Here is a 22,018-nt window from a genome sequence, read left to right on the forward strand (position 1 = left end):
ACGGTCTGCCGGTAATGAATAGTATATCTCATGCACTCTTCAGTCGAAGCCTTTTGTGTTTTCTTTGTTGAGTAAGATTCGTTATTTCCCTTCGCGGAGTCGAATATTTCTTTGTTGTCGGATAATTGCCGGATGCTTGCAATTTATCCTTTGAGTTGTCTTTCGTTTACCCGGATGCTTGGTATCGATTGTCTCTCTATTGTGATTAGTCACCTATTATATACCCAGTAACCGGTATCTCTGGTGTCTTTTCCTTTCGAGTGTATTATTCACGGTCTGCCGGTAATGAATAGTATATCTCATACGCTCTTTAGTTGGAATCCTTTGTTGATTTTCCCCAACTGAGCAAGATTCGTATTCTTTGTAGAATCGAATAGCCATCCTTTAACCAGTTTGTGTTTTGGATGATGAGTGTTTTGGAAGTGGAATCCAATTCACGTTTCGGTAGATCACCTATTATATACCCAGTAACCGGTATCTCTGGTGTTTCTTACCATGCGAGTTTATTATCTACGTTCTGACGGTAATAGATAATATATCTCATGCGAGTATTCTTATCCACGGTCTGCCGGTAATGGATATTATATCTCATGCACTCTTTGGGTTTGTGTCCCCATTTGAGTAAGATTCGTTTTCCCGTTGTGGATTCGAATGCCCATCCTGTAAGTCGATTTGCTTTTTCAAGCCCTCCTTTCGGATGATGTGTGTTTTGGCATATACACCAATTCACGTTTTTTCGCCATCCTTTAAACAAGTCTGCTGTTCTAGCTTTCTTCAGGGTGATGAGTGTTTTGGAACACACACCAATTCACGTTTTTTCGCCATCCTTAAACAAGTCTGCTGTTCTAGCTTTCTTCAGGGTGATGAGTGTTTTGGAACACACACCAATTCACGCTTTTTTGTCCATCCTTTAAACAAGTCTGCTGTTCTAGCTTTCTTCAGGGTGATGAGTGTTTTGGAACACACACCAATTCACGCTTTTTTGTCCATCCTTTAAACAAGTCTGCTGTTCTAGCTTTCTTCAGGGTGATGAGTGTTTTGGAACACACACCAATTCACGCTTTTTTGTCCATCCTTTAAACAAGTTTGCTTTCGCTCTCTTCAGGATGATGAGTGTCTTGGAACACAAACCAATTCACGTCTTCGGATTTTATCCTATAAACAACCCAGTAACCGGTTCAGGATAATTTTCCTTTCGAGTATATTATTCACGGTCTGCCGGTAATGAATAATATGTCTCATGCACTCTTGGGTCAATCCTTTGTTGCTTTCCCCTCAGAGTAAGATTCGTATTCTTTGTAGAATCGAATATCCATCCTATAAACAAGTTTGCTTTTCTAGCTTTCTTCAGGATGATGAGTGTATTGGAAGTGAAATCCAATTCACGTCTTTGGTCGGTCACCTGTTACATACCTACAACCCGGTATCCTTGGTGTTCCTTCCTGATTTTTGTTACCCTTATACCGGTAACACCTCATTTTCTTTGGTGCTTCCTCAGTGAAGTTTTCTTGTTGTTTCTCCCCAGGAGTCAGCTTGTGTCTCTCTAATAGATTTATTTTCCTTTGGAATTCTTTTCCCCAGTGTGAGTCATTCACTCCCCAGTGAGTTCTCCAGTCTGTTTTCTGTTTTTCCCTTAATCAGAGTCGTGTTTTGTTCACGCTGTGTCAGTTTTGTTTATCCCTAACTAGAGTCTTGTTAGAGTCTCTGTTCCTGGTGAGTGCATTACTCCGATGGATCGTCTTTTCTTCTGTGTGAACAATATTCCCCACAGATTTTGTGTCTTTTGCATACATACATTTGCATCATGAGGTCTCTTAGGGACCAAAATTTGTCTCATTACTGTTATTTAAGCCCATTCTACCGCGTCGAGATGAAGATTTCTAAACTTCACTTCTCCGGCTAGAATGACCTTAAATAGGGGCATCTGTAAGACCCCAATTTTGGGCCCTAAGATCCCTCATGGCCCATATCATATCATATCATGGCCTCAAGGATCATTGCATGTCTAGCTTCCCTCCTAGTGGGTAGGTTGCCTTGTAAGTTTGTTTCTTGATCACCAAGCATGTCTTGCATTTGTATATCTTTGCTTTTCATATGTTTATCATTCAAAAAGTACAAAAATATTGTCAGTCTAACCTTGTTGCTTGCAGTTGAAGCAATCATCAGTAATTAGGTCAAAGTCAGTCAAGGTCAGTCAAAGCAGTGAATGGTGGCCATTCTTGCAGAATTTGGGCACCATGATCAATAATCAAGAGTTCATGTGACTTGGGACATCATTTGAAGTCAAGGTCTCAAGGAATTAGGGTTTGGAATTCATCAGAAATGCTTCAGTCATCCAAAACCCTAGAAAAAGTCAAACTTGGTCAACTGTGGATTTAATCAGTGATTTGATGGATGGAATTGATTTGAAGGAGCTCATTCATGTCCCTACAAGCCTCATACATCATGCCAAACCTCATCATGGAAGAATTTGGAGCAAAATCAGAAATTTCCAGAAATAGAAAGTGGACCTGTAATTTCAACTGCCAAAAATGGAAACTTCTTGATCTTAAACTTACATCATGATACAAGCTTCAAATGAATTTTTGCCCAACATGAAAGTTGAAGATCTTGTTCTCCCATTTTCAAAAAGTCCAAGAACACCCAAATCCCATGCATGGTTGGCAAGATATGATCATTTCAATTTCAAAAAATTTGTGAACTTCAAAGGGCCATATCTCATGAACCATTTGGCCAATTTTGGTGGGGTTTTTTCCTACAAACCACATTTCATCTCCTCTTTCCAAAAATATAAATTTCATCCATCAAAACCTCACCATGCAAAATGGCAATTTTGGACTTGTTTCATTTAAATTCAAGTTTGACCAAAAGTTGACTTTTCAAATTAAAGGTTTTCAGCACATTTGGCCTTTTGGGATCTATTTTAAATGATGTTTGAAACTTGTTCACAAGCCCAATTCGTGCAGACTTCATACCCCATGTGCAAGTGGATGTAAAGTTAGCAAAAATGCAAATTGGCTTCATTTAACATAAACATGATTAGCATTTGTTAAACCAATGTTAAACAGATGTATATAAGTTATTTTCCGTCATTTGCCAACCCTAGAGAGCTAGCAGCAGCCCCCTAACAGAACAAAAACCTTCACTCTCTCTCAAATTGCATTTTTCACACATTGCCCTTTCTGGCCAAAATCTCCAAAGCACACGAGGAACCCTTTGCATTTTCATCATTTACCAACAATCTTGAGCTGTTTTGGAGCCCTGTTTCCTTGCTGTAACGATCATTTCATGCTGCTGCTACAAGAGGTCACAACAATGGTGAAATCGGATTTGGACACTCCCAAGCCTTGCTGAGCTCGATTTCTTCAAGAATCCTTCATTTCCAACCATCAGCTTCACCTGTCCGAGCCAACATCATCAAAATAACCACTGCTCCACTCCTTTCTTCAAAATTAAGTAAGGTTTCGACCACCTTCTTTCTCTAATCCATGATATGCTTATGATAGTTTACTCTTTGCTGAGTCTAATGAACTATGGGTTGCTTGAAATGGTTGTGTCATGTATGAGAAATCTGGTTTTTCATTTTTATGCTCGAATAAGTTTTTGCTCGATTTGTTTTGTTCAAGATGAATTAGTGAAAATGGATGCCATATTCGTGTTATGTGTTGCTTGCTGATCATAATGGTGTGCTCGTTTGATGTTTCTGGGCATGTTGGAATTTCACGATGGTTGTTGGTTGATGAAGATGAGCTACTGTAGAAAACCCTGAAATTTCCCAGAATTCGTGAAATGCATTTGGCTGTTGTTGTATCGCGTTTGCATGAAATTCCACTGTTTCGTTGCCATAACCTGTCGCCGGTTGACACCTCACCCAGCTGCTACGCAGCGTTTCACTTAACTCCCTCCATTATTACCATTTTGCCACCGTGCCCTATTTCATTTGATTAATCATGTGTTATTTCTTTTTTGATTAAATATTTATTTCACTTTGATTACTCAATCTTACAAAATCATAACTCGTGCATATTAAATCCAAATTTCATGAAAATTTCAGCATTGTGTTCATCTTGATGTCTAGTATTTTATCATGATTTTTGCTGAATTTTTGGTTGGCTGGATTTTAAATGGTATTAGGTTTCTTGTCATGTATGCTTAATTTGTACCTTTTGCCATTTCTTTTGTGAAATAATGAGGATGTATCCAATGACCCTGAAATTTTTTTGTGGTTATTCTACACTCATTCATGCTCATTTTGATGTAAAGTTTGTGCATTTATCATATGTGGTGTGTGAGATATAAATTTTGGAAGTAGGGTGTGACAATTTGTGTCACACCAATGTTATGCAAATTCATGATTTTTGTTCACATGCTTCCTGGCCTCCAAATAATGTGAAATTTTGCATGAGCCATCTCTTATATGTCTAGTTGATGTGTGATTTTTCTTGGAATTAATTATGGCATTTCCAAATTGTTTGAGATTTTATCCCCTGTTTGACCAAAATGTTGACCTTGTGTGATACATCTTGCCATTTCCTTTGTGAAATTCTCATACCTTATTGGATGATCATGAAATTTTACATGTGCATACTAGACATCTTGAGCTTTGCATTGGTGTTGATCCCATTCATTTCTCATCTGTTTCCATTTAGTTATGATTTTTTGAAGTTGACCCATGAATGTTTGACTTCTTTGTGCATACTTGAAATTATCTTGACTTCCTGATTTTAATTGACCATCTTCCCATGATATAATTGAGCTGAAATTTTATATGCATGTCATGTTATGGATTAGGATTGGTCATGAATTATTTGATAATTTTTGGAATTGCTTATGATTGGTTTTGAGCTAAGTCTTGCTGTTGACTTCATTGAGCATATTCAAATTTGCTTTGACTTCATGATTTTCATTGACTGCCTTACACTTGTCCAATTGTGATGAAATTTTACATGCTTACCATGCTAGCTGTTAAGATTGATCATGAATTATTTGGTGATTTTTGAAAATGTTTGAGTTGACTTTTGATGCAAGTATTTCTGTTGACTTTTATGTGCTCTCTTTTGCCATGCTTTGACTTCCTTTGCTTATGAAATCATGATGATGAATGATATGCATGTGGAACCAATTGAGTTTGCTTCTTGATTGTTTAAACTTGATTTTGGTTGACTATCCCTTGCTGTTTTGACTTTCTCATTTCATTTTTGACCCTAGGCTTGTCCTAGTGGTCTTGTTGCTTATGTTTGAGCTCATTGTTTCAGGTTAAGCTACAAATGCTTCAAAGAAACCATTGCCTTTTGATTGAGTTTATCTGTTTATCATGAGCTAACCTTTGTTTTGTAGGTGACTTGACTCACATGATTTGAGTCTTGTGCTTAGCACATTTGCCTGTCTGTTTTGACTACTTCCTTTTGCTTTAAACTGTTGAACCGTGTACTGATCTGTTTGACTATTTCAGGTACAATTAGTTACTTAAGTTCTTTGAACTTGCTTTGCTTTGCTTTTTAGCAATTTGCTTTGAGGTAATCCCTCTTTCTTCATGTAGTCTGGAGACCCGACCTGTTATTTGGCCGGGCAAACTGTCTGAAGTCCTCCTTAAGAGGCAATGCTTGTGTGTGTTTAATTTTGTCCCAAGCAGGAAAAGTCCTTCAAGTAAGGCAATTGGTAGATCAAAGGGATAAGCAACCTATCCCCTACTATTCAGTGAGTCTTCTCCTTGCTCCCATTACATGGTTGTAGCATTGAGATCCAAACCCAAGATCTATCGAGTCAATAATGTGGAGAGAGTTCCTACTTTCTGAACTCCCACACTTTCTGATATGCTCTCCCTGATTAGGGATAAGAGCAATGAGGCACACCCCTCATCTCCTTTCATCTGCTTCACCTTAGCCCCTCAATGGCAAGGTTAAGAGCAACTCTTTGACCCTATTCCAGTTGGCCTCAGTGCCTAACCCTCTTGTGTGAGCCTCCTTGTTTGGCTATAGAGTGTGCTGTTTGATTCTCATTGATTGCTTGATTGCTTCATATACACATGTTTGCTTGCATGCTTTGTGCATTTATCATCATTTATTGCTCATTAATGCATAACCATCTCATTTGTCTTTATGACTTATCATTGTTGTCTACCCATTGAGGACGATTGTAAGACCATTCATTGGCCATTGCTCCTATGATATGGAAGTGAGTATAAGACCATCACCTTGGCCACTCATCTTATCTTTGCCTGATGCATTTATTTGATTGTATGTGAGGAAGCAACTGTAAGTCCCTGCAAGTTGGCATTTGCTTTCCTATGATCACATGTTGTTTTGTTTGTTTGTATGTGAGGATACAACTGTAAGTCCCTGCAAGTTGGCATTTGTATTCCTAGGACCATACTGTGGAGGTTAGAGTAAGCCCAGACAGATTGGCATCTGACATCCATGTTTTGTTTTTCTTTGTTTATGTGAGGTTGCAACTGTAAGTCCCTGCTAGTTGGCATTTGCTTTCCTATGATCATATGTTGGATATTGGTATAAGTCCAGACAGATTGGCATCCGGTATCCAAGTTTCTTTTTGTTTTAGGAGATTAGTATAAGACCATTGAGTGGCCTCTGATATCCATTTATGTTTTAGGAGACTGGTGTAAATCCATCTATTGGTATCCGGTATCCGCCTTTTATTTCTTTGTTTGAGGAGATTAGTGTAAGACCATTGAGTGGCATCTGATATCCAGTTTTATTTTAGGAGATTGGTATAAGCCCAGTGATTGGCATCCGATATCCGCTTTTGTTGACTTTCTTGTTTGTTTGTTATTATCCATTGCTATTCCAAAGGACACACTTGAATCATCCCCTATATGATCTCAAGAAGTGAACTTTCTAAGAAGTTTTACAATTCATTTTCATCCATTCATCCTCATTATGTCCTAAACCTTTTCACACATTGTTTTCAAACTTGACATAAGTGTTGTGCAAACATCTTCATGTTTTCTAACTAAAAACCTGGACCCAAGTCCTTGACCTTTTTCAAACTCCATTTTCATAATACTTCTTTCAAATCAATCTTAATCATACTTTGACTTCACTTTCATAATCACAATCAATTAACTTCACCCATTCACTTGTTTTGGTTTTGTCCATTGTTAATCTTTTCATGCATTAGCCATAGGTTTCAATTATCATTGTGGTTGATGTAAATCTTGCCTATCCTTAGTGAGTCGACAGTAAGACTTCCGTACTGAAAACAGGGCTAACCCCTCTAGTACGTCGAAGCTATCCTCGCATGGTGGATGTTGGTTTTGGTCGAGTGTTCTCCCATTGATAATGAAAAGCCTCAGTGCTTGTGTTTAAAACTGAATCCACCAACTTTTGGAAATCTTTTAGCCGAACTACGGCGTTTTGATCCTTACCTTTGATGGAAGGTACGTAGGCAACGGGTTCATCCGTTCAAACCCAATAATAAAAATTGTATATTCTTTTCTCATCATCCCAATCATGTTTGCACAATACTTATGTCATAACAAATAACAATCTTATACAACAAGTGTGAAAAGGGCTCCCTAGGAGTACCTAGGACGTAGTGGGTGCCTAACACATTCCCATTGCGTAATTTACCCCTTACCCAGACTCTCTGATCTTTTTATTAGTTTTCTACGTGTAAAACTTCTTAGGCTTTTGTTCGCTTTTTAGCCAGTCCTTTGGATAAATAAAAGTGCGGTGGCGACTCGAATTCATTGTATGCTTTGCTTATGGTTTAATTGATAAATCATATAGCGACGAATACACCGCTACAGAAAAGTGGCGACTCCACTGGGGAAACATCGATCCTTGGTGGTATTGCCTACTTTTCACCCTTGTTGTGCTATATTATTATTTGTTATATGACATATTTTTGTACAATTTGGGATGACTGTATTGATTGTAATGTTTGAATTGCTTGATATACAATTGCTGTTTGCTTTGGTGATCTGTGAGATGAGTTCTATACCCGAACTCGAGTGCACTCTAGGATAGGAGAATGGCATAGTCTTGTTGACTGGTGTGGAGTATTCCTTAGCCAGTTGACTTGCGAGTCCATTCACTTGGTGGAGGTCATGTTGAATTAATAATGTCACACAAGTTATTTGTGGTTAGGCATTATTCTTTCAATCATGTGCCGCAGAAGCCAAGGACCTTAGTTTACCCAAACCCATCTTGGCCTATTTTTAGGACCGTAGTGCGGAGGTCGTTCAGATGTCAGTTCTGATACGATTGTCACGCGATACTACACTCATAAGAGTTTCTCTTGAGAATATTCTTGGAATACGAGTATTCGTTCCTCCGATAATATTCGAGAGATGGAACGATGATTATGGGAACCTCTGATAGAACATGTCTGGCAGGTTTAAACCCTAGTACACTCCCTTTGGGTGGTTCTTAACCGAGACTCCATGCTCGTGACTCTCAACAAACCCGTGATTCGTGGTTGAGTCGTTCAAACATTGTTAATATCAATGGATCCTGGATCAGGTGTAAAACCTAAAGTCCATCAAAGCGGCTGGTTGATATTAAGGATGCTCGAACCGGTTCATGTACCGTTAATATCAATGGAACTTGGGTGTCGATAAGGTGAAAACCTAAATCCACCAAAATGGATGATTGATATTAGGGATACATTGAGCTTTCCCATGACCTTTGTTTGGCGTGCTTTGCTTGATCCTTGAGTGTGTTTGTTGCATTCATGCATTCATGCATTCATCTGCATCCATATCATCAAAAAAAAGAAAATTTTCAAGGAACTCAAAGGAGTTTATTTGCAAAAAATTTCAAACATGAAAAAACCGGGAAAATTTTTTCACCTGATATATCTGATGAGATATTCTCATATATGATCAAAATGTTTAAATATTTCAAAGTTTGCAAATAAAACCCTCGGGTTTCCTTTGAAATAAAAAACAAGCATATGCATAAACACTTCATGCATCATTTGCATAAGCGGGTTTTGTTTTGGTCTCCCGTCCTGTGGTCTGACCCTGCGATCTTCATTTATTTTGAAGACGTACTTTGCCGGTACTATACCAGAGCCGATTCTGCCAGATTGATGGATCATCCTGAGCAAGAGAATTGTGAACTCGAGGAGGAATTTGCCAGACTTAGTACTGTTGATGGATTTATTCCTGGCTAACCAATCCCGGGCTGGCATAGGCTACTGTTCTGGGGCATGCAATGAGCAAGGTTTGTTCACCAGTGGAGGATTCATCCATAATGATCAACCTGAAGAAGAGGCTGCTGCTATCTTGGAAGAGGATGCAGAGGACCTGAACAATTTCATCATTCCTGGTGGTGTCTGCCACAATTGGGTCGCTGTGGATGTTCCTACGGTCATTCATAAGTCTGCGTGATTTGTTCACTTTGTTTAAAACCCTTCTCCCATGCCAAAAGGAGAAGTGATGACATTGTTGGCAGCATTTAATACAATGATGTTTTCATTCAATTAATGCATTGTTAAACATTTGTTTTTCCATTTGTTTTCACTTTTTGCTTTTTGCATGAAATCAGTGATCACAAAAAACCATGAAAAACAAAAACAACATTTTTCATCTGCATAAATGATTTGTTTGTTTAAATATCAAAAGCTTTTCATTATCCAGAATCATTATGCAGGGATTTCTAAACCCATTGAACATAGTGATCCAACGCCATCTCCCAATCTTGAATTCTTTGTATTTGAGGCAGAGGAAGATGATGTTAAGGGGATTCCTGATGAGATTTCCTATCCTTCTCGAGCACCAAAAGAGCTCATTCAGCTGTATTATGAGAATCAGCAAAACAGTCAAACTGGGGCATTGCAAATGTAATGTAAAAAAAAAAAAAAAAAAAAAGAAGAGGGTGAAAAAGATGAAAATCAAAAATCAGGAAAATTTTTTCAAGATTTCTTCAAAAGAAAAGAAAAATTATACCCTCAAGTCCCTAGTTGACTGATGCTGAATGGATTCAGAGTCATTACGACCAATTGAATTTGATTGAAGAGAAGCGGTTGACTGCCATGTGTCATGGTCAGCTATATCAGCAGAGAATGAAGAAAGCATTCGATAAGAAGGTCAAACCTCGTGTGTTCCGAGAAGGTGACCTTGTGCTCAAGAAAGTTTTGTCTTTCGCGCCCGATTCCAGGGGCAAGTGGACTCCAAACTACGAGGGTCCATATGTTGTTAAGAGAGCCTTTTCAGGCGGAGCTTTGATGCTTACAACAATGGATGGGGAGGATTTCACTCGTCCTGTGAATTCAGATGCAGTCAAGAGATACTTTGCTTAGAAAAAAAAAAGGTATATGCAAATGAAAAAACAGAATAGCTCGCTAAGTTGAAAACCCGAAAGGGCGGCTTAGGCAAAAATGAGCGTCTCGGTGGAGAACCCGCAAGGGTAATCCAGGCAAAAATTAGAGACTTGAAAAAAGAATACATTTGCATCCCGCTAGATTGAGTACCTCACCCTGGGGCAATCTAGGCAAAAATTAGGGATTCGGCAAGTAACTGCATCCTGACAAGACTTTCTGTTCATCAGTCGTCATTTCGTCAGAAGATTCTCGATTCGTCGTCAACTGAAGCTTCGGATACATCGAGATTCAAATTGGTAGAGAAAGGATCATTATGTTCAATGTAGCCCTCTTCCAATATATATCACTGATTTCAAATTTGTACAGATCTATGGAGTCTTGCCATTTGCAGGCTACCATTCTATCAAATCAATTTGAGCTTTTTATCCAATTATTTGCACTCTTATTTGTTTCAATTCAACAAATGTTTTGCATGTTTTAAATTGATAAAATGTCATTGTTTTAAACAAATCAAATTTTTCAAAAGTTTTTGTTTTAAACAAAGTGAACATTCACAAGATTGAAAGGATACTTAAGAATATCTCAGTGCTCTCCCGAGGGTGGTATGATTTCCAACAGGTAAGACATTCGTTCATATAGTTTATGGTAAATATAGTTAGGGTCCTGCTGCATTGGTCATGTTATACAAATTTTTAGGAGATGCCTTTATTTTTACCTGCAAGTAGCTTGACGGGTACGTCACTCTGCGACAATTATTTTTTTACTATTTGTTTTTTATTATTGATAATATTAATGTTGTGGTAGTGTTGTATACATAAATATTTTCTTACCATTTGTAAGATAGTAGAGAGTGGGTCCCTACTAGCGATAATGGACTTCCTCATGCTATTAGATGAGCATATAAGCAAGGAGCGTCGAAGGTGGATGAGTTGGGGAGTGTTTTTGATAAGCTGACACATGTTGATGTCATATGGAACCCATCGAGACACATAGAAAAAAGCAATTATTTGATGATATATGTCTATATATGGGGTGTCTTAGATGGTGTGGGATAATTATTCCATACATGTATGACAGTTGTATACGTAAGTTTAGATTTATATAATATATATTATCTCCACCTCTTCATTCTAACACACATGAAGTTGATGTTTAATGGATTGGTTACCATTCCACAATGTACGAGGTGGTTGTTAAGGCAGTTTTGGCTATCACTCCATATGAACTTGATGTTGGATACTTGGAGTGTACATGGCTCTTTTGACAATCTTTGAGAACATGAGTATACTTGATTAACATGCTCATTATAAATATCATATTCAACCAGTTTCTTCTCATTCTTCTTCACTCCTCCTTTAGTTTTTTTAGGCACTGGCCACAAAGTTATAATTGGGATAGCAATTTTACACACTCGACTTTTTAGTATTTTTTCCCTACAACATTTAGTGACCTAAACTTTCTCCACAATGTTTCTATTGCACTAGTCATGTCTACCTTTGATCCATGATTTGTGTCAACCTCTTGTTGACCTTCCATGCTTAATTTCCTCAAATAGATATGAACAATATCTACAAGTATCGAATCATCACCCAAGGTGGATCTTCCTAACTCACAAGCACAAGGAAACCCATATGATGTTCTAAGAGTAAAATTAGAGATTTGGGTGTCAGCTCCCACATAATGAACACTTAGGAACTCTTTAGAATGCATATTAAAGCAACTTTTGATATCGATCCACACAGATTCCCATAAAATGGACTAGGGTGCACGTGTTCAACTTCATAAAAAGAAAACTCTTATGAAAATAAACTCTAATTTTGCCCAATTGTAACTTCAAGTTATTGCTCATAGCCTCCCAACATTTGTACAAGTCGCATATATTGTTCTTAAACATCCGCTTTAATTTTCAATGAGCATACTCAACCGTAAAATGAAAGAAAACATTAAATAAGCAAACTAAAACATTAAAATGATAAAAAATCAAATCAATACAAACTATAACTACTAAAAGTTTATAACTATTAGTCGTAGTGTTGCCTAAATGTAACACTTAATTGAACCATGTTCTAAATAGTCTATGTATGTGAGGAGTCAACCACGTGTATTTCACATAATTGATGAATCCAACACAATCACCATAGGCTTGCTCAAACTGCTCCAACCATTGATGATACTTCACCTCATCACTCGCTCATACAAGTTCCATCCATAACGTGTTTATCGCCTCTTGCATATCATTAACGACATATTGTTTGCATCTTGCTTGAACATTTGTGTTAAAGTGAAATTAACAAAGAAAATTAATCATTTTTGGAAACACAAATTCAATTTTTTTTCATCAAATAAAGATCTTTATCAATCAAAATTACTTAATGACAGAACCCTTTATTCTTAAATAATTGTTTCAACCTATGTAAGCAAATAGCTTACGTAACGAGCCTCATACTAAGAAAGTGAGATAACTACAAATGTTAATATTTATAGCCCCCCCCCCCCCCCCCCCTCCTCCTCCTCTCAATCAAGCTGGTGAATGAATATTAATCATTTGACATTTTCAAGTAAAGTAGTTGTATGGTTCTGTTGGTAAACCCTTTGTTAACACATCTTCCAACTGATGCTTAAAAAGTATGTATGAGGTATTTATAAATCTACTTTATAACTTTTTATTTATGAAACTTGGGTTAATCTCAATGTGTTTTGTAATGTCATGATGAACTAGAACTTGTTTCATCTTGTAGTGGAATAATTGAGGATGAAATTTTTGTGAGGACAAGATGCGTACACATTTTCCTTCCTGAGTCACCCCTAAATAATTTTGAGTGCCCTTCATCTGGTTCGATTTCCCCTTGCCTGGATGTGTGGCCCAACTTCCCATTCCTCTGTCCATATTGTGCAATTATGGATAAGCATGTATTGGATTAATAGTCAGTACTTAGGAAGTTGTAGGGGTTGGCTATCTCTCCTAAATGTTTGGATATCAACCACCCACTCCTGTGAGGGTTATTATATTCTACGGAAACTTGGTTCATATGAATCAAGGCCCTTGGGAGGCTATAAATAAATTAGTACCTTGATAGGGGGGATCTCTAACTTTATCGTGTATGTTGGCTCTAATCCTCACATCATGGTGAACAAGAAGACAATAACTTCGTCTAGTGAATATTCTGACAACGAGGAAAGTGTCATAATGGAGATGTACACCGCTATGGATGACCTTCGGCGTCCGAATCAAACTATGGAGCATTCACCATATTCAACAACACCATCAAGGGACTAAATTTATAGAAATCCAAAGTAAAAATCTTGCTCAACTCTAAAAATCACAAAATATGGATTATGAAAGAGTGTAAAAAATTGCCTTAAAATTGATCGTAATTATGTTTTGAAGAAAATGAGGTAGGTGCGTAGACTTATAGACAAAACTATGGGTTTTTTATAATCTTTGAGGGAGGCTTTAGTAAACATTTTCATAAGAACTTTGAGCTAAGGCGAGTATCGAATGATCTAAACCTAGGCTAAGGCAGAACATGGATTAAAAGCGAGCACCCTAATGCATCCCTTCAATTTTTCTTAAGAAAACTTTTCTTAGCCATTATCTTCCTATCTTAATCAAATTATTTAAGAATAGGTCAGGCCAACCTACAGGGGCCTATAGCCTAGCCTATTTAAGGCTAGACCAGGTCAGGCCTAATTAATAAAAAAGTTAGGCTTAGGCTTTTTTAAAAGCATATTTAATTAAATAAGCCAGACTTATGCTATTAAAAAAGCCTATGAAGCCTTATAGGTCAGCCTATATTTTCATATATATTAAAAATAGTCTAAATAGGCTGACCTATATATGCATATATATTAGAAAAAGATGCTAAATAGGTTGGCATACATATGCATATATATTAGAAAAAAATGCTAAATAGGTCGGCCTATATATGCATATATAGACTGACGTGTAAGGCTTCTTAAGTAATATTGATTAATTGAAACTTTAATAAGAAACAAGCTTTTAAATAGGCTTTCAGGCCAGGCCAGGCTTTTAAAAAGTCCAGGTCAGACGAAAAAAGAGAGCCTACAGTAGGCCATTGGCCAGGCTCAGGTCTTATAAGTTTATCATAGGTCAGACTCAGACCTTCTAAAGTATGGGAGTATTTTATTATTGTCATTTTATATGTTTTTATGAGTGTTTTAGACTTAATTTCTAGTAGTTTGATATTCATTTTTATACATTTTACTTTTGTTTCTTTGTTTTTATTTATGGTTTATGTGTTTCACATGAAATAAGACAAAACAATGCAATTTGGAAGCAAAACTAAGGAAGAATATGCAAAGGTTGCGCGAATAGGAGGTCTCTAGTACAAAGAACCAGAGTCAACGCGGTCTGACTGTAGCAGGCACTATTGGCCATATAGGGAGCCGTCATACATAAAAGAATAGGGTGTTATGGTCTTTCTGTAGCCATCATTAGTGGTTGTAGCCAGTATTACCACCTACCTGTAGCCATCATTACTGGTCGTAACCAGCATTGCCACTTGCCCATAGCCAACATTATGATCGTAATGGGCCAACACCAGGCTTGGATTCCATTTTTTATCTGCTATTTTCTCTTTTTCCTCTTTAATACTCGAGAGTTTTAGTTGGGTTTTTACCATTATGGCCTATTTACACGAGTTTAAGCTCATGTAAACCTTTAGTTTCAGATACATTCCATCATTTACATATTAGCATATTGTTTACTTTACTTTATTGCATTTTCTACTTTCTGCAAGTTTATTTAGTTGTTGTACTTTGAAGTCTCCTTAGAGCAAGATCTATTAATATAATTCATTGCCTTTCAGGTTCTACTTTGCAATCTTATTATTATTATTATTATTACTAATATGCTTGAGTTGTGTGTTGTTTACTTCATGTTATTTATAATTATGTCAGAGTAGACTCCTTATGATCTAAGACATGAGGACTGTCATATTTACAAGTCTCTTACCAACTTTCTAATAGTGATGAATAATGAGAATATTTTCTTTGTTTCGATATTTGTATTTTAAAATATACGCTCACTACAAAAGTATGGACATTTAGGCATCGGTTATATGTTGAAAGGGTACAATCGATGTCCAACTTAGAAAATTGAACAGTTGTTTCTGAGGCAATGAAAGTGTCTCAGAGTAATCTGAGAAAAAATTATCTTTTAAAATAGCTGGACTTTTACAGGTTTCCAAACGAACGAGATACATTGTAAAAGCATGTAACTTTTTAGTTTATAGTACAGTGATATGCCGATGAAAATGAGCATTACTACTGATTTCTATTGTTTTCTACAAATAGAATTCTCGTTATAATATAAATCAAACTTGTATGAGTAAGGTCATTGGCACAAATCATCGTCTCAAACTCTTCTTTTTAATCATTAAGAAAAAACATTTTTTTTCATATTTCCGCAAAATAATCACTAAATAGATTGTCTTAGATAAACACATAATTATTAGAACTCGGTACTTGAATTCTTCTCTGAGGAACAATCATTTTTTATTACTTCGACATTGTCGTATGCTTCTGGCATTTCATTCTTTCATCTTTGTATCCTTCCTAGGCTAGGGGGTTATCGGTTGGTCTCGTCCTGCAGGGAGAGACCTACCCATTAACTACTTAGAGATTCCCTTGACATATTTTCTTAGATAGACTTTGTTGTTCCTTTTGATTGCCTGCATTAGGTAAAACAACATACGTACAAGATGCATTTTATGGAGAGGCAACATGTGGAACAAGATATTCCAACATGTGTTCAGTTTGCAAACCAAGATTTGTGAGTAAATTTGTGCGTGTTGGTGTGTGATTCTTGGAAGATTTGTTGTTGTATCCTTTAGCAAATATTGTTCAGTAAGATTCGCTAAAAATATTTTATTAACCAATAAGGTTTAAGAAGATTTAATTAGATATGAATTATTTAAAAAGATTTGGAGTTGGTTTAAATAAGAAGATTTGATTGGATTTGGATTGAAAAAAAGATTTAATTAGATATGCTTTGAAGATATATTTGGTTCAATTTAATCCAATATTATGCTGAAGATTTAATTAAACAAATATTCTATGAAAAGAATTAATGGGATTTGTTTTAATTACCCGATATTGATTTGCACTTAATGAGAAATCTTCAATACAAGATTTAGAAGTGTGGTTCAGATTTAATAAGAGATTTATTGTAAAATCCTTTACTTTAGAAGTTAGAATAATGATTTATATCAAGTAAAGATTTTATTTGAATTGTTCAAGATTCTTAATTCTGTCACGAGGACAGATGTCGAACCAAACATTCCAGCATACGTGTAACATCTGACCTATGTCAGCAGGCCATCATGGATGTTATTCTGAATGTCACTTGTACTTGGGTTTCAATCGGATTTGTTGTTATCTTTTAGTAATGCATTTATGTAGATTTGTTTGATAAAATTGGACGCGATTAAATCAATTTAAATGGAGATTTAATTTGAATCAAATCAAAACTTTTTTTTGGAGGATGTTTGAAAAATAAATATTAACAGAATATTCTACAATTCTAGATGTGATCCAATGCTCATTGAAAAAGCCAAGAGTTTGCATTTCCATTCAAGGAGACTCAAACCTAATATTTGAAGTGTGTAAAAGTATTGAAGATTCCTTGTGTTAGGGTTTATCTTTTGGGTATTTGTTTGTGTTTGTGCATCATTCTAGCGCTTCCATTCTTATCTTAAAGCATAGAGTTTGGTTTGCTTAGTTGAGTTGTAATTCAATATTCTTGATACTGATTATTATAGTTATCACTTGGGATTAGTGATTGAGAGAAAATAAGATGGGTTATCATATTTAGGGGGATTCTAAATAGAAGGTCACTAGGATTAGGAAGAGGCATTGAACAACGTTGAAGTTGTTGTTCTTATAAGACTAATTGTACTAATTCAAAATAATGGATTTCCTTTCTTGGGTTGGAAACCCCCTCAGACGTAGGTGACGTTGCACCGAATTGGGTTACCAACTCTCTTGTGTTATTTATTGCTTTAATCGTTATTTGTTATCTGTCTTGCAAATTTTTTTTTTGTATATAATGTCCCAGACATTTGGTCTGACATTTATCCCTGTCTGAACATGATTTCAGACTTCTTAAATAAGACACTTTATTTCTTTCTTTAGTTGATGACAACCATTTGTATGATGGTCATTCACCTTGTGATACTTACACCAAATGTTTGGCTTGTTCCTTATTACCTCCCACTTTGGATTTCGATGAGAGGGATGACAAGTACTTCACATCGAATTTTCTCTCACCTAGTGTTGAGTGGTGTATAACTCTCTATAGACTTCTTGTTTCGTTTGAAGGTCACCTTGTCACAAATGGGCGACATGTAATGGCGTTTACTTTGTTGTTGAAAGGAATTAGACCTCTCAACGCCACACTTTTTGTGTCTTTGGAATTCTTCTCCGTGTTGTTTTCTTATTCCTTTATGTAGCCCTTAGTTTGTACCATAATCTTTGTCGTGGAGGTTGTAATCTCTTGGGCGAGAGACTCATTGAAATGCATGACTTTTTGACCATTTTGGAAAACTCCCACAACCATTTCTTGGTTGGGATGAACCACCTTATTAGTGGTCTCGTTGAACCTGGTGAGGTACTCTTTCAAATATCCAGAGTGTCTCTAGCAGACATAGAACAAACTAGTTGTTAAGACCCTTCAAAAGTTTTCTCAACGAGAACTGATTAAACAACTTGTTCTAGAGGTATTGGTAGATGGTTACTGAGGATCTAGGTAGACTCATATATTTCCTTAAGGCCCTCTCCTTTAACGTACCAAACAAAATCTTACACTTTACGAAGTAAATGATGCATATTATCGTCATTTAAGTGTTGATAGCAGTGCTCATGTGAGTCGTTTTTCCTTTAAAGGGAGTTTGGGGATCTAAGATCTCAATGCCCTCTAGTGGTTTATCTTCGGGTCGTTGTTGCTGGAGATACAAAATGTTAGTTTGCAAAGATTTATTATAGCGAAGTAATTCTTCTATAGTGACATGCATCTTTGCTATGACTCCTTGATAGCCATTGTTGCTGCTAGTGAAGCCACGTCTCACCATTGTGAAACGTTGATTATGACAACAACAAAATATTTCTGATAAGAGTGAGATACATGTTAGTTTTATCGAACTAGAGAGTGGGCATCAACTATACTTGCATTTAATACAATATAGGTTTTTTTTCTACGATAAAATGAGCAAGAGATATTTGTGTTGTAGACGTCATTATCTCCATCTAAAAATATAACCACTCAACCCATATATCTAGAGCTGTCAAAATAGGCTACCAAATCCTAAAAAGACCAACCCTAATGGACCTTAGACTTTTTAGCGTCGGACCAAAAAAACCATGTTATAATATGAGTTTGAATATTACTACCCGAGCACAACCATGTACGGGCTTCTGGCTATTCGACTTAAATGGACTTTTCATATATTATTTTTTTATACAAATATTAAAAAAATCATAATATTTATTTTAAATATAATAAAAAATTATATTATTTTAAATTTAATATATTTTTAAGTACTATATTAATTTTTATGAATACTTTAATATATTTTTGAATATAATATAGGTAGAAATTATATAAAATAATGGAAAAAATTTAGATAGAAACAAGCATAACACATAACACGTAGTTATACATATAGTTGATCACAATTTTTTTATTACTTAAAAAATCAAAATAAAATTTTATCTTTCCTTCATATATCACAATCATCTCATGATTCTAATTAATAAAGAAATTAAATTTTAAATACTTCTAAGAATATAGAGTTATATGTGTTTTCGTGCAAGTATTTTTCTAAAATAATACTTAAATATTTAAAATAAGAGAAATTAATAGAATAGAAAAAAAATGTGAAATAAAATACATAAAAATTAAATATTAATTTGATTATATTAATATATAATAATTAAAAAAGATAAAATTTAATGAGGAAATAAACATTAGTATTGTTTGGAGTGAAATATCATAAATATTAATATAAATATTTAAAATTTATAGTTATGCAAATTTAAGATGCTAGTCACAGCCCGGATTAGTTTAATGAGTAGCAGATTTGTTAGAGTCAAACTAAAAAACTCCTAAAAGATCTAAACTATAATTTTAAGACTCAATCCTTATAATTTTTTGGATATATATATATATATATATATATATATATATATATATATATTATAGCTCATTTGACTGCTCAACTTCGATGCAAGAAAATTATGTGGCCTGATTAATATTTTCCAAGTAAAACTTGTCAAACCATTGATTGTATTCGTCTTGCCCAATATTGAAAAACTACTATAAATAAATAACTAATATTCCACATTCAAGAGGTATATCTAGTGATGATTGTGAATGGCAAAAGAAGAAAGAAAAAAGTTGAAGAAGGATCAGATGCTATGTTGATAAGGTTTTAGTGTACAAGTGGAGTAATTCATATCAAAAGAAAATTGAACAACACTGAATATCTTTATCTCTAGCCACACAAACAAACACGAATCTATATTTGTACGAAGACTTCTCTTACTACAATGTTATTAAAATCAATTATAAGGCGATGTAAATGATAAATTTATGTTATTCCGGAACCATCCAAGAATTTCTAAAGAAGTGATCACTTTTTATATACCAAAATAAAGCTCTATTCTTAATTACTACCATTTCTAGCATCAAACCCTTCTTCTTCGTCTTGTCCGTTCCAAATGGAAGCAACAGAAACAAGACCAGAACAAGTAGTTCTTCACGATGGACCACCACCTGAAGAACAACAGTTGCAATCTCTCATGTGCAAGGTAAACCAATCTTACCTTCTTTCTTCTGCATGCATGCGCATGCATATAATCTTCTTGACTATTGATTATAACTTTTTTTTAACAGTGCTGTGTGTTAAAAGTCTCCATTCATTGTCAAGGCTGCATGAGAAAAGTCAAAAAAGTCCTCCGAAGCATAGATGGTAATAACAACTAATGATGCTATTGCTAATATTTATCTTCTCTTTCTGTATAATCTTTATTATAATTTCTTAATTTCAGGTGTTTATCAAACGACGATTGATTTGAAGCAACAAAAAGTTGTAGTAATGGGAACCGTGGACACCGATACGCTGATTAAGATACTCGCGCAAACGGGAAAACGAGCGGAGTTATGGCCGGACACAGAACCAATAAAGAAGAAAAAGAAAAAGAAGAAGAAAAAGAAGAAATCTAAAGCAGAGAATAATCAGAACACAGATCAGAAACAAAGCGACGGAGATAGCAGTGAAGAAGGAAACCAAACCGACGGTAACGAAAACGAAGCTGTTAAGGTAGTTGCTCAAGACACAGCACCGAGAAATTCAGCCAATGAAGGCGGCGGCGGCGGTGGCGGTGGAGGTGGAGGTGGTGGAAATATAAATGTTACTAGAATGGGTGAAGGAGGGTGGCCAAGCGGTAGAGGAAGTGTACAATTCCAAGAACTAAAGCCTGAGGTGAGACACGTTATGAATTTCCCAGGCGGTAACGGTAACCAGTTACCGGTCGCGGAGAAAAGAGTTACGGTCGCCATGGAGAACGGAGCCGGAAACGACGGTGGATACATGAGGAATAGAACTTTTTACAGAGGGCAAAAAGGGAATAATGAAGGTTTAAATGTTACTTTCGAACAACCACCTTCGGGTGATTGGAATCAGAATCAGATGCAAGGTAATGGGCCTTTTGGTAATGGGCCGGGCCCGGGGCCAGGCTCAGGACATGTTTCGTTTATGGGCCCACCTAATGAAAGTTCTCCACGGAATCAATACCCACCGCATTATCATGGTCACGCACCAGCATCTCCTACTGCGGTGTTTGGTGGAAGCAGCTTTCATACGGCGTATACTCCTTCGATGAGATACGGTGCATCGTATTGTACGACATCGTCGCAACCATATTCGTATACTTATGCACATCAAAGTAATGAATCTGACTCGGAATCTTATAGTTATACTACACCTTCACGCCGGTCACATTCATTTGAATTATTTAGCGATGAAAATCCTAATGCTTGTTCAGTTATGTGATATTATTACCTATCAGTTGAATTGTAACCGCCACAAGTAACTTTCTTTGTAATTAATTAGTTGGTTGGTAATTAGTAACGTTGGCTAATGCTACTTACTGCATTAGCTTAGTGAAAATATGGGGTTTGACTCCTATTGTGGAGGAGTTGAAGTTGGAGGAGATGAAGTTGGATATGTTTGCTAATGTTAGGCTATATTGATGCGTAAGATATCTTTTCTGTGGAATAATACTTCAAATCGGGTATGTAATTTTAAGAAATTAGTTTGAGACGGGAAAATATGAACAAACTAAAGTTTGTTGGTTCATTATTGAATTTCATGTTTATGTTACTTTTTTCAGAAATGCTATCTTGACATTGAAAACCGCTACACCTTATCCATTGTAAATATTACTAAAAATATTAAACGTAAATACGTAAACAACATTGTAAATATTAAACATAAATTATAAATAATAAAATAAAGTTGATTAATAAAATATAAAAAAATTGATTAATAAAATTATAAGTTTGAATAATTAACGTTCAAATATTAAAAATAATTTTTAATAGTAAACAAGGTTGATTAATAAATATGTAGAGTATTGGTTAATCACATAATTGTATATCATAGTCTTTCAATTTAATTTTTTTAAAAATTATTATAATATTTTAATGTTC

At 35.7% G+C, this 22,018-nt stretch overlaps 1 protein-coding gene across 1 annotated transcript; it reads left to right on the top strand.

Moving 5' to 3' along the window:
• The first annotated feature begins 19,792 nt into the window (after positions 1-19,792).
• Positions 19,793-21,673, top strand: LOC127132377 (heavy metal-associated isoprenylated plant protein 36). The gene is made up of 3 exons (XM_051061322.1): positions 19,793-20,115; positions 20,201-20,276; positions 20,356-21,673. The coding sequence occupies exons 1-3, from the start codon at positions 20,026-20,028 to the stop codon at positions 21,357-21,359; spliced, it is 1,170 nt and encodes a 389-aa protein (XP_050917279.1). The 5' UTR covers positions 19,793-20,025; the 3' UTR covers positions 21,360-21,673.
• Positions 21,674-22,018: the final 345 nt, after the last annotated feature.

Source organism: Lathyrus oleraceus, chromosome 3, assembly GCF_024323335.1.
Source record: "Lathyrus oleraceus cultivar Zhongwan6 chromosome 3, CAAS_Psat_ZW6_1.0, whole genome shotgun sequence".
Classification (NCBI taxonomy): Eukaryota; Viridiplantae; Streptophyta; class Magnoliopsida; order Fabales; family Fabaceae; genus Lathyrus; species Lathyrus oleraceus.